This window comes from Polychytrium aggregatum (genome assembly GCF_025602895.1).
Source record: "Polychytrium aggregatum strain JEL109 chromosome Unknown BJ171scaffold_37, whole genome shotgun sequence".
NCBI lineage: Eukaryota > Fungi > Chytridiomycota > Chytridiomycetes > Polychytriales > Polychytrium > Polychytrium aggregatum.
In genome coordinates, this window is record NW_026516239.1 from 252,292 (window position 1) to 268,437 (window position 16,146).

The 16,146-nt window shown below is 60.0% G+C and overlaps 7 protein-coding genes across 7 annotated transcripts; 4 read left to right on the forward strand and 3 right to left on the reverse strand.

The window, feature by feature from the left end:
- Positions 1 to 745: 745 nt before the first annotated feature.
- BJ171DRAFT_199134 (protein-tyrosine phosphatase-like protein) lies at positions 746 to 2,375 on the reverse strand. The gene is made up of 2 exons (XM_053106253.1): positions 2,222 to 2,375; positions 746 to 1,993 (listed from the first exon to the last, which is right to left on the reverse strand). Exon 2 carries the CDS (start codon positions 1,917 to 1,919, stop codon positions 834 to 836), a length of 1,086 nt encoding a protein of 361 aa, XP_052963819.1. The 5' UTR covers positions 1,920 to 1,993; positions 2,222 to 2,375; the 3' UTR covers positions 746 to 833.
- An 88-nt stretch (positions 2,376 to 2,463) lies between these two features.
- BJ171DRAFT_517171 (MBOAT, membrane-bound O-acyltransferase family-domain-containing protein) lies at positions 2,464 to 4,612 on the reverse strand. Its single transcript, XM_053112103.1, has 4 exons — positions 3,720 to 4,612; positions 3,328 to 3,536; positions 2,884 to 3,202; positions 2,464 to 2,645 (listed from the first exon to the last, which is right to left on the reverse strand). Exons 1-4 carry the CDS (start codon positions 4,515 to 4,517, stop codon positions 2,571 to 2,573), a joined length of 1,401 nt encoding a protein of 466 aa, XP_052963820.1. The 5' UTR covers positions 4,518 to 4,612; the 3' UTR covers positions 2,464 to 2,570.
- A 233-nt stretch (positions 4,613 to 4,845) lies between these two features.
- Positions 4,846 to 5,322, reverse strand: BJ171DRAFT_517173 (PQ loop repeat-domain-containing protein). Its single transcript, XM_053112104.1, has one exon. The coding sequence runs from the start codon at positions 5,315 to 5,317 to the stop codon at positions 4,904 to 4,906; it is 414 nt and encodes a 137-aa protein (XP_052963821.1). The 5' UTR covers positions 5,318 to 5,322; the 3' UTR covers positions 4,846 to 4,903.
- A 1,532-nt stretch (positions 5,323 to 6,854) lies between these two features.
- BJ171DRAFT_517174 (cell differentiation family, Rcd1-like-domain-containing protein) lies at positions 6,855 to 9,054 on the forward strand. Its single transcript, XM_053112105.1, has 5 exons — positions 6,855 to 7,357; positions 7,567 to 7,722; positions 7,891 to 7,997; positions 8,232 to 8,327; positions 8,460 to 9,054. Exons 1-5 carry the CDS (start codon positions 6,964 to 6,966, stop codon positions 8,784 to 8,786), a joined length of 1,080 nt encoding a protein of 359 aa, XP_052963822.1. The 5' UTR covers positions 6,855 to 6,963; the 3' UTR covers positions 8,787 to 9,054.
- Positions 9,055 to 9,712: 658 nt separating this feature from the next.
- Positions 9,713 to 11,070, forward strand: BJ171DRAFT_584884 (CRAL-TRIO domain-containing protein; the record flags this gene model as incomplete). Its single annotated transcript, XM_053114333.1, has 4 exons — positions 9,713 to 10,000; positions 10,162 to 10,376; positions 10,509 to 10,719; positions 10,840 to 11,070. 4 exons carry the CDS (start codon positions 9,713 to 9,715, stop codon positions 11,068 to 11,070), a joined length of 945 nt encoding a protein of 314 aa, XP_052963823.1.
- Positions 11,071 to 14,007: 2,937 nt separating this feature from the next.
- BJ171DRAFT_427256 (helix-loop-helix DNA-binding domain-containing protein) lies at positions 14,008 to 14,400 on the forward strand (the record flags this gene model as incomplete). Its single annotated transcript, XM_053107800.1, has 1 exon — positions 14,008 to 14,400. The coding sequence occupies one exon, from the start codon at positions 14,008 to 14,010 to the stop codon at positions 14,398 to 14,400; it is 393 nt and encodes a 130-aa protein (XP_052963824.1).
- A 751-nt stretch (positions 14,401 to 15,151) lies between these two features.
- BJ171DRAFT_517177 (uncharacterized protein) lies at positions 15,152 to 16,125 on the forward strand. The gene is made up of 2 exons (XM_053112106.1): positions 15,152 to 15,607; positions 15,920 to 16,125. The coding sequence occupies exons 1-2, from the start codon at positions 15,388 to 15,390 to the stop codon at positions 16,075 to 16,077; spliced, it is 378 nt and encodes a 125-aa protein (XP_052963825.1). The 5' UTR covers positions 15,152 to 15,387; the 3' UTR covers positions 16,078 to 16,125.
- The last annotated feature ends 21 nt before the right edge of the window (positions 16,126 to 16,146 follow it).

Sequence of the window (16,146 nt, forward strand, 5' to 3'; positions counted from 1 at the left end):
TTGGTCGGTTGGTCGGTTGGGATTTGCATGTCCATCACGATTCGCACACAGGCCCGCAATGTCGCTCAGTCTACCACGAACATGAAGCACATCCGATGCACAAACGAGGGCCGCACAAACGAGGGCCGCACCCAATCCAGTTTCCAATGCACCCAGCAGATAGGCAGTCACATAGGATCGAGGAAAAAGTAACGGCGTCTATTGCCCCCACCCATGGTATCCCAAGCCCAGCGACAGACCGAACCCTGCACACTCTCTCACACACTCGCACATACACGCCCCCACCTACCAGCACCAGCACCAGGCACATGGAACCAAAGGAAAGAAGAAGAAAAAGAAGAAATCAGGAGGGAAAGGACGGAGAATAAAAGCAAAAGAACCACTCCCAAGACGGGATGCGGGATGGATAGAGTTGTCAAAGTACGACGACGTCGGAGGATGCATGGTGGCCGAGTACTGGCAGCCGGGCCGGTGTTCTGTCGTTTTCCCACACAGATGCTCCACGGCTGTGTGCCCGAACTGCAGCAATGCCAATCAGAACCGACATGGCATGCAGGACGCATTCGGAGCCCATGGTCGACAAAAGAGAACATGACACACAAGACAAGCAGACGAATTGCGAGAGTAAAACACAGTGCCCTCCATGCGCACACATGACCTGGCCATCCGGCCCCCTCCCCCGTCTTGAATCAGCAACGGCTCGGCAAGAAAGAAACAACTTGAGTCTGCGAAACTCGGATCGGATTGGATCGGATTGGACCGGATTGGATCGGATTGGATTGGATCGGATCGGATTGGACTGGATCGGCGCAGCTTGGACCAGCGAACTTGAATCAGCCCCTCCTGGCCTTGGACGGCGTGCGGTGGTATTGGATGCTTTCCTCGCCGCGCACCTCCTGGGCCTCGATGATTCTCTGCAGCACAGCTTCGTAGCAGAGCATGTACTGCGCGAGCGACTGCACCATGGTGGTGCGCTGGGTCCGAAACAGGCTCACGATCTGCTGGACCCAGTCTTGGTGCAAGTCAAAGCCCTCGCGCACCTGGTCCAGGAGCGACAGGATGGTATCGACGACGCAGAAGGTGCCCGTCCGCCCACAGCCGGCGCTGCAGTGGACCACCATCGGGCCTGGTGTTTCGAGCTCCAGGCTGTCCTGGATGCGGTTGGCCTCGTCAATGAGGGTCAGGAGGTCGCCAGAGTTGCATGTGCCGTGGTCGGGCCACTCGGTAAACTGCAGGTGGGTGATGGTCCTGGGTTCTTGTCCGCCGAGAGCCAGCCGAATCTCCCGCAGAATGAAGGGCATCGAGTGCGTCTCCGAGGCCAGGCCGAGTTCGATACGCAAGCCATTGTCCGTCGGGACCACGACAGACTCGCCGACGGTGCTCGGCCAGTAGCGGTGGCACTTGATCCGGCCGGACTCGTATTCTTGCGTGAGCATGACAACGAGTCGTGAGTTTTGCTCCCAGATCATCTGCCAAAAGTCCGACAGGGTCTCGGGCATGGGTCCTTGGGTAGCAATGTACCTCGTGCATCCTCCGGGACCTTGCAGAAACGATGCATTGATAAAGTCCGAGTATTCGCCACCGACGGCCTCGGGGCGGTAGTCCCTCAGGAGCGACGGCGTTGCCAGGCGGACGCGATTGTAATCGTACGGCAGGATGTTGCAGTAGCGGCTGCGGTACGCATGTTGCGGCAGCAATGCCACCGAGGTGGAAAACGCCGGGTTCTGTGCGTTGAGATCCTCGGCATGCTGGATGCTGTTAAAGTCGTGCACCAGGACCTCCTGCGGGACCGGAAGGGTCAGCAGATGCTTGAACCACATTGGCAGGAGCGACTGCACCTCGGGCGACGAGAGGGCGATGCGGGCCAGCTTGCTCTTCTGCGGCGGCGTCTGGGTCGAGAGAATGATCTTGGGAGCCATGGCGAGACGAGCCGCTGCGTCAAAGCGGGGGCTGGACGTTCAGAATGACTCGAGCGCCCGAGGCGGCTCTGGTACTGAGGAAGAGAGAGGGGAGGGAGAAGCAGTCAGGGCGCCGGAGGCGAATGAGGCGCGCGGCGGTCGAAGAGAAGCCGCAGTGGCGAGGTGGACCAAGAGCCTGTCGGCAGGGGAGGTCGGGAGGAGCCTGCTCTGCCTTTCCAGGTGCAAGAGAAGCTTGTCCAGAGGCTTTTGAGGGGCCGGGACGGCGGGCGAGGCAGGGCTGGCCGCCTTTTTCTTGGACTCGCCTGGGCTATTGGCGGACAGCCACCAATATTCCTATTTTTGGGGCAAATGGATCGGACTTTTGGTTGGCATGAGGACCGCAGCCGCGTCGCAATACATGGAGCAGCGGCGTGTGCCGACGGCGAGCGATGCCGCTCGACGCCGAGCCGGGTGTCCTGCAGCAGAACGCAGCCAAGACGCTCAGATCGTCTGCACAGGGTCGCTTTGTATCGAGGGTCGGCAGGCCGCCGCCGCGCTCTCTCTCCATCCCGCCCGAGTCGCAGTGGTCCCCAAAGCGCGATCATATTCAAAGACACACAATCTAGATCTTTACAAGCACGATTCGGCCAGGCACGACAGCCCAGACTCGTTTTAGGCCTTCTTGGCCTTCTCAGGTTTGGCCGATTTGGGCTTGCGGAAGAGCGCGCTGGCAACGAGGTCGGCGATCTGTGTGAAGGGGCAACGATGATCAGTCAAACGGCGCATCCGGCGAGATCGCCATGTCGGTGCATGCAAACCACGACATGGCAAGGGTCAGTCAAGTCATGGCAAGGGCCAGTCAAGTCATGGCGTGGGCCGGTCGAGCAGTCAGTCCAAGGAGATTGCCATGAAGACCCGTATCAGATGCACCCATGACGGAGCAGGCTGGTGGCATCATGGCCACGAGTGCGCCAGCGACACTTACAATAATGACCGCAATGACAATGTGGCCGCTCCAGTAGAGCGAGTTCCAGACCGTGACGGTGTAGTCCCATCGGAGCGCCTCGAAAGCGACGGTAGCGTAGCCGAGGGCAAACGAGGCCCACAGCCAGCCAAAGACGTTGGAGACGACCCTCCAGACGGGCCCTTGAGGAACAGCCACCCACTTGAAGAAGACACGCTCGCAGTAAATGTCCAGGAACTCGAGGCCGAAGCAGAGATAGTACCCCGGGGAAGGGCCATGCCAGGCAGCCAGGAAGAGAAGGGTCAGGGCGGACGAGAGGTCCTTGGAGCCAAGGAAGCGCCTGGGTTTGGAGCATGATCGAAATGGCGCTGGATGTGAGTCCGAGTGTCGAATGGGACGAGCGCTACGGATAGCTGCCACCAATGCTGCAAACTCTACAGCGCGGCCAGCACAGATGGCACATACAGGCGCTTGAAGATGTAGGTTTTGCACCAGTCGTTGGTGGACATGTTGAAGTTGGGAATGATGACCGACAGGGACGTGGCCAGGTGGAAGGTGAGGGGGTTGCAGTTGCGGTAGCTGTCCCAGATGGGCTTGTGGTCTGAATCCAGTCCTCCGAACGACAGGCCCGAGAGCGCCACGGCGCCGTCGACCAGGGCCCAGACACCAAGATACTGAAGCACAGACATGTGTCAGTTTGAGAGGAGCATCCGGGTGAGCTGCATCCGGCTGCCGGTTTCTCGATAGGCTCAGGCAACCACCCAAATGCACAGTCGATTGCCTGTCCAAACGGGTATGTACGACCGATACAGCAGCAGCTGTATGCTACTGGCGATGGATTGCACCGGCAGACTCACCTTGCAGAGCAGCACCTTCACAAAGGCCATCACATAGACGATCCGGGAAGCCAGCGACCAGGTGAGGAACACTGGCTGCCGCATCGTATCGCTGGAGAGATACTTGCCTCCGCCGACGTGGATGCCCAGGAAAACGACGCCGATGGCCAGGGACTGGAGAGCATATCCGGCCACGGGTGGCAGCGGCTTGGTCTTGGCTCCTGCCGTCGCAGGTTTGAGAAATCCGTGTCGTTGGAACTTCTCGAGTGAAATGTAGGCCTCAAAGTCCGCCAGCGGCACCTGCGGGCCGACAAAGCTGTAGCCATAGAAGTAGCAGTAGGCCACAAAGACTGGGAAGGACGAGAAGGCGGCCTTGCTTTCGCCCCAGTCGAGCACCGTCCCGGCAGCCCGCAGGGAGAGGACGCACTGGGTCATCGTCCAGCTGATGACATAGACGTCTCCGGCAGCACGGCGGGTCACAAAGTATCCCCACATCAGATGGCCAAAGATGGCGGCGACCAAGAGGGTCGAGACGACTCGCTTGGGGAGCAGCTTGGGAAGCCGGTCGGAGAGCTTGGCGACTGCCCAGGTGCCAAGGACAACGGACAGCGAATGCATGATGGCGGTCGTGAAGGACAGGAAGAACATGTGGACGAGCAGGGAGGAGGCGATGATGAGGGCGAGCCGGGCGGATCTTGGGACCGACGGATGCAGCAGGAGACTGTGGGTCAGGATGGCAAGCGGATAGGCGCTGAGCAGGCTGGAAAGCAGCCGCAGCGTCGGTTCGGCGACGCCGGTGAGGTTCGAGAGTTGATCCATTGACGCTGGGGGAGGGGAGGGTGCAGGAGACGACTGGGCAGATGGAAGCGCAGGCGGGAGACTCGGCAGCCAGCGGGGGCACTTGCAGATCGACGACCAAGAGGGAGAAAAAAAAGGCACCAGAGGCTGTGACACGAATCTCATGAACAGCCCAGAGAGCACAAGGGCTGCCACGACGGATGATCGGAAGGACGTTCGGGCATTGTGCGATCGGCGAGGATGGACAGGGAGAGGTACGACATATCCGTATGTAAAGGGGACACTCCGCAAAGTGTCCCAGCCCTCCGAACGAGCACAGGCCTGAATGTCTTGGGTTGGACTTTGGACTGTGCTATATTCTCAACAACATCATAGAGCTCGACACAAACGCAGTCGCGCGGGTCTCGCTATGACGAACGGAACGAGACCTCCTCCGCCAGGTATCGGTGCGGCCGATAGATCCAGCACTGGAGCAGGATCACGGCGTCAAAGATGATGGTCCCCATGCTGCCGAGGATGAAGGGGAATGCCGCCTGGAGCCGCCACGGCTCGGGGACGCACTTGCAGATGACGCTGAGGGCGTACGAAAGGTTTCCAAACACAGCCAGCGAGAACATTCCGATCGAGAGGCCCTGGACAGACTTGCGCTGGTGGTTTCGGTAGATCTGCGGGAGGCGCGAGACCAGATAGCAGGCCGCACACAGGTACGCTATCCAGGTGCCCAGGGCGGAATCGCCCGTGTTGAGTCGCAGAACTGCTGAGCCAAGCGCCTGTATGGCGGGCTGAAGGAGGGCGGTGGAGAGCGAAAGCACGATGAACATTGGGATGAGCAACATCAGAGTGATTTTGAAGAGCATCATGCAGATTCTGTGGTTGGCAGGCGGTCCAAGGGCATCATTCAAGACCAGAGTCGGGTTTGATGATTCGTTGGGCGTGGGAAAGAGCAGACAGACAGACGGACAGACAGATGAGCGGACAGACAGATAGATAGACAGACAGCATCACGCAATCATCGACGAGCAACGAGTGTGTTCGCGCAACACAGGCACAATGTCCCAGCAGTGCAGTCCGCTAGAGTAATTCGAGACTGCCGAGGCACGGTCTCATGAGGGATGTGCGATGCGATCTTGCAGACAAGGACTGCACCGATCACCACAATATAGGAGTCGTTGAAGCAGGCCTGCACTGGTACATACGAGAGCGGTGTGTAGGAATCGCTGCCGTCAATGGCTGAGGACCCATGAGCGGGGTTGTGCCGTGGGAGCGTCGCAGCGGCTGGATTGGCCGACTGAATCAAGGGCGTGCGGTCGCTTGGCTCGGCTGAGGACACCGGGGTGCAGTAGTATATAAGCTGCAGCACCAGCGATAGGTCCAGGAGCACAAAGTATGTCGCCAGAAAGGTCTATCGAGAGACAGAGGCGCATCAGCCAGGGGTGGTGGTGGGAAGGTGGGGTCAGTGGGGTCGGAGCGTGTCGATGCTGAGGGGTCTGGTCGGACCAGAAAGTACAAAGGCACCACGCACAGCGAGCCCGAGCGTCCCAGGGTTCGGACCTCACCTGGAAAGGCAGCTGGTGGGTCAGAATGCAGGCCGCCAAATTGCACGAATCGCCGAGCAGCCAAATGCAGAGGAATAGCGGCGAGATATCCTGTGCGCTCCGGAGCTGCCAGTTGGTATAGATTTGGCTGGAATTGGAGACAAACGAGACAGGAATTGCATGCGACAGACATCAGCGGAAGCAATGCGCCCTGCGCCGACAGAGTCTCCGTACGTGCACCAGAACGCAACACACAAATCCGAATGGCACAGCGAGTGGATGCGTGAATGGGAGCAGCACGTCTCATCCCCCCCCCAATATGAGCAGCCGGCCGCTCCCACGATGCGCCAGGATACGAAATCGACGCAGATACTCGGACATACGGCAGTTGGGCGAATATCCAAAAGGTCACCGAGGCATATCCCAGGAAGGCCGAGGCAATTTCCCAGAGCGGATCGGAGCTGGCTGAATCGGGGAGCATTGCAGCGGAGAAGTGGCCGAAACCAGTTCGGCGAGGGCAAGCGAGTCTAGACGATTGGGGGGGGGCTCGGGCGTTGGGTGCAACGGACTGTTCTGTGCGCCCGGGGCGGTTCCGTGCGACACAGCCCCGTGATCCGCCGCGTGACGAGTCCTGTGTCGTGGCGCCGTTCTGTGACTGACGAGCGAGGCGGCGAGTGACAGCGAGAGCCAATGAGGACGTGCTTCTCCACACCGAGGACACGCCGAGAGCACGCCGAGAGCACGCCGAGAACACGCCGAGACGCCCATTGACACAGTTTTGCATTTTGTTGTCGCTGTGTCGGCGCCCACCCGCCCTGGTCCAGATCCATCCTCATCGTCGCCCATCGCATCATCGCCCATCGCATCGCCCACCGATCCTCCCCTCGCCCACCCCTGTCGCCCTCCATCTGTCCGTCTGCCAGCCCGTCGCCATGAGCTACTATCCCCCGCAGCTCCAGCAGGCCCAGCAGCAAGGCATGTACTCGAACCCGATGAACCCGCCTGCGCTCTTCAACCTGCAATCGCAGCAGCCGCTCCATCCCTCGAACCCACAGGCGTACAACCCCCAGCAGCAGCAGCTGAGCCTGCAGCACCAGCTCTTGCACCAGCAGCACCAACAACAGCAACAACAGCAACAGCAACAGCAGCAGCAACAGCAACAACAACAACAGCAGCAGCAGCAGCAGGCCCAGTACGACGACGAAAAGATCTACGAGCTAATCCTGGCCCTCACCAACCCGGCGACCCGCGAAAATGCCCTGCTGAAGCTCAGCAAGCGCAGAGAGGCCTACGACAACCTGGCTCCGATTCTGTGGCACTCGTTTGGTGAGCCCGGCGGTCCATCCATCTGGCCCATCCCGTCTCCTCCCTTCCTCGTTTGCCGCGGCGTCCGCCGATCTTGGCGATCCTATCTCGCAATCTGCGACTCACACGACTGCCTCTCACTTTGTCCGATGCCATCTCCGTCGCCCCAATGCCCGGACGGATGATGTTGCGATGCTTGCGATGCATGTGATGTTTGTCGGCGCTTGTAGGCATCATGGCGGCGCTGCTCCAGGAAATTGTCTCGGTCTATCCAATGCTCTCCCCGCCAACTCTGACCGGCCAGGCCTCCAATCGAGTCTGCAACGCCTTGGCCCTGCTGCAATGCGTCGCGAGCCACAACGAGACCCGGGGGCTCTTCCTGAACGGTGAGGCGTCCTTTGGCGTGCTGTTCTGGTGCTCCCTTGCAGTCTCCAGCCCTCTTGAGAAGGCAGGCGACCCGGCGGCGTCACTCGCCCGCGTTGATGTGGTCTTGCCGAACTTGCAAACTCATTCATTTTCTGGGCCGGTGGGCCCGTCGATTCCCGAACCACCAGCGCATATCCCTCTGTTCCTCTACCCGTACCTCAACACCCAGAGCAGAACCCGTCCGTTTGAATACCTCCGCTTGACCAGCCTGGGCGTCATCGGTGCTCTGGTCAAGGTATGTCTGGACTATGTCCTGTCTTGATTCGGATGATCGAGCCGGGATGCTCTGGCGGCCACAGTGTGATTGTCAGTGCTGGATCCCGCTGGCGGCCGTCAATCCATCGACCCTATTGCAATGTCGTGTCGGCGGATAGACGTTTGCGTACAGGCAACCTCGACAGTCAATCGTGGACTGGCGGCAACGTTGCTGATGCTGATGCTCATGCTGATTATCCGAATCTGGCCACAGAACGACAACAGCGAAGTCATACAGTTCCTGCTTTCGACCGAAATCATCCCCCTCTGTCTGCGGATCATGGAAACTGGCAGTGAGCTGTCCAAGACGGTATGTCTGGCCAGTGCTACCACCCAGCCTCTCCCTCGTCCTTGCTTGCAGGATCACTACGGGTGGATCTGCTGTTATCGACGCAATCTGCTGTCTCTGACGGACGTTGCGCTGCTTCCCTCCACCGTCCAGGTCGCCATCTTTATTGTCCAAAAGATTCTGCACGATGAAATGGGTCTGAGCTACATCTGCCAAACCTACGATCGCTTCTTTGCCGTCAGCACGGTGCTCTCCAACATGGTCAGCCAGTTGAGCGACATGGAGTCGGCTCGTCTGCTGAAGCATATCATCCGCTGCTACATGCGACTGTCGGACAACCCGCGCGCACGCGAGGCCCTCCGCCAGTGCCTCCCAGATACCTTAAGAGACGGCACCTTTGTCGCGCTCCTGAAGGACGACATCACGACAAAGAGATGTCTGACGGGTCTTTTGATGAATTTGGAAGAAAACGGAGCCTAACTAACTCTGATGCTGGACCGTCCCAATTGCATATGCCACTTGCCCACACATTCACGCACTCACTATAGTAGCATACCCCCTTCCCCCACCCGCGCTTATCTCTATCCATCTATTACTTTCTCTGTCTCAACCTCCCCGCCGCCGGGGGGTTTGTCCCCCTCCCTTCCCGGCAGCGGCAGACTGTTATGATCAGAAACGCACTCACTCGTGTGTCCATGTACAGCTTTTCCCACGATGCACATGAAAAATAAGAAACAAAGAAACTGAGTATTCCTCGAGGCTTGGCGGGCCCTGCCCTGGCTCGTCTGCTTGTTGTTTGACAGACCATCGCTCCTACTTTGCTGGCTGCGGCAAAGCGGAGGAGACGTGGGATGAATAGACAGATGTGCCCAGCAGCGATGTGTATGCTCTTGATCGAGATGTGAGCGAGAGGAGGGAGCTATGCCAAAGACTCACGCGAATGTGAATGCGAATGCGAATGCGAATGCGAATGCGAATGCGAATGCGAATGCGAATGCGAACATGGCCCATTGTGCCCAGCCAGGCTGATTCAAGGGCAACGAAAGCCAAGTGGGAGGCCGAATACTTCCATTGTCGCAGAGTCCTGATCCACCCAGTCGCCGCCACCAATGGGCCGAGTTTCCGCTGAGTCTCGGAGGGAAGGCGGCAAAGCAAGACGACGGTCAAGGGTTGTTGCCGTTCCGCAGACCAACACAGGCCAGACCGCTCAACAGCCAAGATCGATCCCCAGGAACAGAGTTATTTGGCGGTAATTCGGACCGCCATTTCGTAGTGTACTCGCTGGTGCACATACAGATCATTTGCATCCAAGCCCAACATCAAGGATACGCTCTCCAGGGTGTGCACTCTGCTCGACTTTTCAGCACTCGACACCTTGACTGGGAAACCGCCTGGGCCATCCCCACATGCCGTTGGTCAAGAGTATCTTCCAGCCCGCGCCAAAGAAGAACGACGAGTCCAGCAGCGAGTTCAACCTTGCGACGGGCTCGTCGTTCCATCTGAATGCCAACGACGACGACAATGACGATGACGACAGCACCACCAACGGCGAGGTCGATGCGTTCATCTCGACGGCCCGGGAGCTCTTCAAGGACGACGGCGTCGATGAGCTGGACGACCAGGAGCTGAAGAAATGGTTTGCGATCCACAAGCGGCACCGCGGGAAGGCTCTCTCTGCCCTGAGCCAAACGCTGGTGGGTCGACCGTGGCTGGATCTTGGGCTTGGATGCTGCTGTCCGTACCCTGGCTTCCCGCTTCTCACGCTGTTGGACTCATGCCCACGACCCTGGACCGACTCTGGTGAACGCGGCCAAACCGGACATGGCCGAAACGGACACGGTCTTGTCAATCCAAGACATGGAGAAAGAAGGAGGGCCTTGCAGGCATCGTGGGCGAGGATTTTGGCAGCCACATCCAGTCCGGCAAGTGCCAGTGGATCGGCGAGTCGAGGGAAGGCACGCCAGTGCTGATCTGGATCGAGTCTCGCCACGAACCACCGAAAGGAACGGCGGCAAAGGACCGCGATACTCGATTCTTTCTTTATCTCATCGAGATGGCGAGACGGAGCAGGTATGCGGAGGCGGGGGAAGCGGCTGGTGTTGTCGACTACTCGTGCTGCACTGCTCCGCCTGACTAACACCCGACGCTCATCCACAAACTGACGCTGCATCTCATATGCTGCTGGATATCGGCTATGTTCAGGATCATGACGGACAAGATAACTATCATCGTTGATCGGACCCAGATCACAAGCTCGCGAACGGATGCCTTCATGTTGACGAATTTGATCCCGCTCCTGACACATCACTACCCCGACTCGCTGCTGCGGGTGCTGCTGTTTCCGACGGGACTGACTTTCTGGATCATGTGGAATATGGCGCGCATGTTCATGGACGCAGCCACGGTCCAGAAGGTGAGAGCGACGGGGGGATGCCGTCGGTGGCCATGGCTTGGACACGGCCGCTTGAGATGGAGGACTGAAGGCTCACGCTGTTCCGTCTCTGCGTCGATGCATGCCGATGCATGCCAACAGGTGGTGACGTTCGACGACCCGAAGCGACTCTACGAGTTCATCGACACACCCTTCCTGCTGGAAAAATATGGAGGGAAAATGAAGGACCCCCACGAGCACAGTCTCAAGCCGATGCACGACCACAAGGAGGGCCAGACCGAGGGCGAGGGCCAGAAGGCCGTCAAAGTCGAGGAGGTGTGGCAGGCGCCCGACTCGACCGAGGATTTGAATCTGATACCGCCAAAGCAGTGACGGCAGTGCTGGGGACGGGCGACAGACACAGGCTAATAGAGCGCTGTCGCGGACAGGACACATCGGCCCGGACGCAGATCACCAGAAGAGCGTGGGAACGCTGGCCTGGAAGGCGGCGCGTCCAGACCCACGCCACGGGATATGGCGCGATGCTGCGCACGCCACCCCCGGCTCGATCCGGGAGTGGTGCCGGGCACACGACACCGGGCCGTGGGGAACGGCGCTGTGTCAGAAACGCGTGTTTGTGCAACAAACATCGGAGTGGAGCCGAGCGCCACACGGCGCACAAGCGAGGCGGCGGCTCGTCCGGACCTGGCTGCGATTGGACGGCGAGAACGGCAAATCTCGATGAGGGCGAGAGATGGGCGAGAGATGGGCGAGGAATGGGCGAGAGATGGGCGAGAAATGGGCGAGAGATGGGCGAGGACTGTCCCTCGGCAGAGACGAACACAAGCATTCATGAGAAAGCACGGCCGGCACAGACGGGCATACCACGCTCAGCAGCAGGAGCAGCAGCAGCAGCAGCAGCAGCAGCAGGGACGGCTCGCTTGTCGGCACATGCCAGCGAGCGCGTCCCGGCCAGGCTATTTCCGTCGCCGCTTCGGCCGGCCCTATTTCCGTCGCCTATCGGCTGGCTATCGCAGTGCTCCAAGGCAGCGCCTGGATCTGTCACTGGGCGGCCCGACAAGCGCCCGTTGTCTCTGGGTTGGGTCGACAACGGAGAGTGTGGAGGGCAGCAAAGACAGGGCCGGCAAATGCCTGGGGCTGCGCCGCGGAGATTGATTCTGTGGCAGCAGCGACAAGGGGCCGGCCTGTGGTGGGCGGCGGTGTGGGGCAGCGCGAATCGGGACGGACAACGAGGGCGGCTCCAGGGCGAGAGGGGCCGAGAGGGGCCGAGAGGGCAGCGAGATGGCCCGCTGGCGAGGCACGGACCGCGCCACAGTGTCTCTGGTGCGACGGCAATATGCCGGACACCAACAGCAATGGCGCACAGTAATACAGCAGCAGCAGCAATGCCACACAGTAATACAGCAGCAGCAATGCAATGCAGCAATGCAATGCAGCAATGCGCCTTGCAAACCCAGCCGCACACAACGCGCTGCAACAACGGCACAACAACGGCACAACAACGGCACAACAAACGCGCAGACCCTTACACGGACAACGCCAGGGCCCCCCGCCACCGCCGACAAGCCGGCGAGACCGAGGGCGTCCTCGCTGCGTCCTCGCCGCGTCCTCGCCCGCGCCCTCGCCCTCCCCCCGCCCTCGCTCTTTCCGCCTCTGTCCTTTCCGCCCCTCTCCCTGCTGACCTCCCGCGGCCCTCTCGCCTTATCACGCCTTCTCTCGGATCGCCCTATCTGACTGGATCATCCTGCACATCATCCTGCACATCATCCTGCACATCATCCTGCACATCGACCTGCGTCGTCTTCCTCCGTCCTGCGCTATCCTGCATCTGCCTTTCGCCTCCATCGGTCGACGTCTCCGTGCTTCATTCATCAACGCTTCTTCGCTCCCGGCCTGGCCATTCGCTCGCTCGGACCCGTCATCGTTGCTACCGCTCGGCCCGTCGCTGCTTTGTCCGCCCCCCCCTCCTCCTCGGCCTCGCTCTCTCGCCTCCGCAAGCAAGCGTCCCGCATCCTCGAGCCTGTCCGCATTCGTTGCATTCGCATTTCTCGGCCTTTCCCCTGCATCTCCCCGTCCATCAGCCTATCGTCCGCCTCGCCTGCAATGCTCCCGCAGCAGAGATACAGTTCCATTCCTCAGCCGGGCTTCCCGCCGTCGCAGCCCCAGAACATCTTCCGCGCACAAGACAGCCAGTTCCCCGGCATGACCCAGCAACCGCAGCAGACCCAGCCCATGCCATTCTCCGTGCAGGCCGCGGCCCAGAACCCCGCGCCCCAGTCCATCCTGGGCGGAAACCCGGCCTACCGCCAGAACATCTCCAATGGCAAGCCCTACCCAAACTCGTCCTTCTTTGATCAGGCATCGTTCCTGTCGACCAGTCTGCCAACCACCTTTGGCGGCCCGTCGTCCGGCACCGCTGCGCTGCCCACCTCCATCGCTGCCCATCCCCTCAGCGGCCTGTCCTCCATCAAGCAAGAGTCGGCCCTCGACCACCATGCGCACCCGACCTTTGTCGATCCCACCGATCCCTTTGCCATCCCCACCGACTTCCAGCAAGACTCGGTCCTCGACGCCCAGACCGCCAGATCAAATCAAAACATCCTCTCGCCGGCATCGAGCTCGCCCCTGCACACCCCCGAGTACGAGGCCCACGACGACTTTTTGTCGCACCCCAACCAGCGGAGCTCCTCGGCCCTCTATGATTCGCCCCAGGTCGGTGGCTCCTTTGTCTCGGCCTCGTCCTCGATCCCGAAACACGGCTTCTTCTCAAAGGGCGACCAGATGTTCCCGTCTATGGGCGGCTTCTCGGGCGCCGGCTCTGCAAACCCCATCGACGTCAAGTCGTCCCGGGCCTTTTCATCATCCGCCCACACCGGCCACGGCCAGTTTTCCATCAACCCCGGCAGCAACATCTACTCCATGTCCGTTCCCGTCGGCCCGAATGCCACCTTCTCGGCGACCATGCCCCAGAGTATACCCGACCACCACTCTTCGTATCCGTACTCGACGAGCCTGGGAGGATACACCGATGCGGGATCACTGGATGACCCTGATTCGAAGCAGTGAGTATCCTTTGCTCCAGGCGTGTTTTGCGGCTGCTTGCCTGTTTCGTGGCTGCATCGGGTGGTCGAGGCCTGCGAGCCACTGTCGCTTATACACAGTTAGGACCCGGGCGTGTAGACCGTCGTTGGTACATTGTGAGCCGTCGTCGGCACGTTGTGAACCGTCGTCGCTCATCCTCTCCTCCTCTCCCGCATCGATCCACTTTGCGTCCTCCCCTCCGCCAGATACGGAAACTCGATCGACCTGATGCAGGAAAAGCGAAGACGGCGACGGGAATCTCACAACGCCGTTGAGCGGCGCCGTCGGGACAACATCAACGAAAAGATCCAGGAGCTTGCCACCCTGCTCCCCGACTTTGCCAGCGACCCCCAGAACAAGCCCAACAAGGGCGTCATCCTCCGCAAGTCCGTCGAGTACATCCGGCAGGTCAACATCCTGGCACAGAAGCAGAGCGACCGTGTCCGGGAGCTCGAGGATGCCCTCCGCAAGCTCTTGGCCGAAACCGGAGCTCAGGAGCGCGATCTCGGCCTCTCGCTCCCGCTCGGCACCACCCTCGATCTGGCCACCATCATTAGCTCGATGCCCCAGCCCAGCGTCAGCTACACCGCATCCTCCGCGATGGATGCCATGATGGATTAGCCGTCTCCCTCCTGCTTGTCTGGAGGCTGTCGCCGTCCATGGGCATGTGTCGGCGCCCGCTCCCCCAGGCGACGCCGAGGTCGAGGCTTTGGGTGGCCCCGACTGCACATGAGGTATCCTTGCCGCTCGCCCTCCCCAAGTTGCACGGCTAGGATGCGCTGTCAACCCACCACCAGACCCATGAAATGCGCCGCCTGCTTGTCCGGCTGGCCTCGACATCACACCCAAACAAACCATCCAATCAAGCCGTTCTATCTGTATTGAGCCCCGTTGTCGCCCTGTGCTGCCCTTTCTCATGCTCCTCCGTTTCCTCCCGTCCCGCTTCCGTCCCTTCCTCATCTCGCCACCACGACGCCACAGCAGCCTGGCCGGGGCATGTACTTGCCTTGCCATCCCGTGTCCATGCGCCGCTGCCGTGCCTGTGCCTGTGCCTGTGCCTGTGCCTTTGCTCTCGTTTTTTTTTTGGGTGTGGCCTGGGTTGGCGTTGGAATTCTGGATGAGTATACTCTTTGTGCCTTTCTTTGACTTTTACGCTGTGGATATATGAAGAAGAAAAAAAAATACGAACCAACCTGTACAGCTTGTTCTCTGACCGAAGAGGCCCAGGCCATGCGACATGTGGGGTGTTCTCCTGCCTGCTCAGTCTGCTCCTGCCTGCTCAGCTTCGTTTGCCATGGGGGGCTTCGCTGCCCAGCCAGGGTGCTGCAAGTCCCAGGGGGCCGGCCTCACGTGCACCGCGGACTGTGATTGGCCGCCCGGCTGTCCAAACAGCGCATCGCACGCGGGTTCTGCATCGACGGCGAGCCCCGCCCGCATTCCTCCCACCCGCAATCTTTTGCCTTCTGCACCCGATCCCACAGGCCGACACTGCTGCTTCCCGCCAAACCAACGCCTGCATACCTGCGCCGCATTGCCCATCCGCCTGCTTCTCGCCCTGGCTCTCTCTCGCTCTCTTGCTCTCTCTGCAACCGACAGCCCAGATCCGACATGGCCCGCCACTGGCTCGTCTCGTGCCTTCTGTTCCTGGTGATCGCCATCGCCGCCATCGACCGGGTCCATGCCTTTGACTTTTTCAACTTTTTCGATAACCAACAACAACAACAACAGCAGCAACAGTACGGCGGTGATGGCCACCACCACCACGACCACCACCACGACCACGACCATGACCACAACCACGGCCAACATGCTCAGGCCTCGCACGGAGGTAACGACCGTGGCCCTGGGATGGAAATGCAGAGGCTGTGCGGACCGCGAGGGAGGTGTAGGGGAATGCAGGATGCCGCCACTTGAATGCAGAGGATCGATCGATTCAGCAACGGAGAGTGCGCTGGATGGGGCCAGCGAATGTGAATCGCACAATGGAAGTCGCCGCCTGGCCAGCTTCCCCCCCCCAATCGGCAGTCGCTGTCCTTCCAGACCACCGCCGATCCTGTCTCGATCGCACTCGCATCTGCCATTGTACTCCCGCTCGCCATCGCGCTGACATTGACCATTGCGTTCGCTCGATCCACAATAGGAGCTTGCAAAGGATACCTCTGTCCCGATACCCGCACCTGCGTCGATTTGCCGATCGTCTGTCCATGCCCACAGCCCTTCGAGACCAAATGTATTGTCGGGGACTGGTACGTTTGCGTTGGACCGCAACGGAACTGCCAGGACCTTGTGTCGCAGTAATACAACCCATTCAAGAAAAGAAAGTTAGGCTGTTTTTATTTTCTTTTATTTTCTTTTTTGCAACGAAAA

Excerpts from the sequence above, each read along its gene's own strand:
- BJ171DRAFT_517171 (XM_053112103.1), bottom strand. The coding sequence starts at position 4,517 with ATGGATCAACTCTCGAACCTCACCGGCGTCGCCGAACCGACGCTGCGG. Across the intron at positions 3,203-3,327 it reads ACCTACATCTTCAAGCGCCT|GCGCTTCCTTGGCTCCAAGG; the intron begins GTATGTGCCATC and ends CTCCAAACCCAG. Across the intron at positions 2,646-2,883 it reads TTGTCATTGCGGTCATTATT|ATCGCCGACCTCGTTGCCAG; the intron begins GTAAGTGTCGCT and ends CCCTTCACACAG.
- BJ171DRAFT_199134 (XM_053106253.1), bottom strand. The coding sequence starts at position 1,919 with ATGGCTCCCAAGATCATTCTCTCGACCCAGACGCCGCCGCAGAAGAGC.
- BJ171DRAFT_517173 (XM_053112104.1), bottom strand. The coding sequence starts at position 5,317 with ATGTTCATCGTGCTTTCGCTCTCCACCGCCCTCCTTCAGCCCGCCATA.
- BJ171DRAFT_517174 (XM_053112105.1), top strand. The coding sequence starts at position 6,964 with ATGAGCTACTATCCCCCGCAGCTCCAGCAGGCCCAGCAGCAAGGCATG. Across the intron at positions 7,358-7,566 it reads GATTCTGTGGCACTCGTTTG|GCATCATGGCGGCGCTGCTC; the intron begins GTGAGCCCGGCG and ends CGGCGCTTGTAG. Across the intron at positions 8,328-8,459 it reads GCAGTGAGCTGTCCAAGACG|GTCGCCATCTTTATTGTCCA; the intron begins GTATGTCTGGCC and ends TCCACCGTCCAG.
- BJ171DRAFT_517177 (XM_053112106.1), top strand. The coding sequence starts at position 15,388 with ATGGCCCGCCACTGGCTCGTCTCGTGCCTTCTGTTCCTGGTGATCGCC. Across the intron at positions 15,608-15,919 it reads TGCTCAGGCCTCGCACGGAG|GAGCTTGCAAAGGATACCTC; the intron begins GTAACGACCGTG and ends GATCCACAATAG.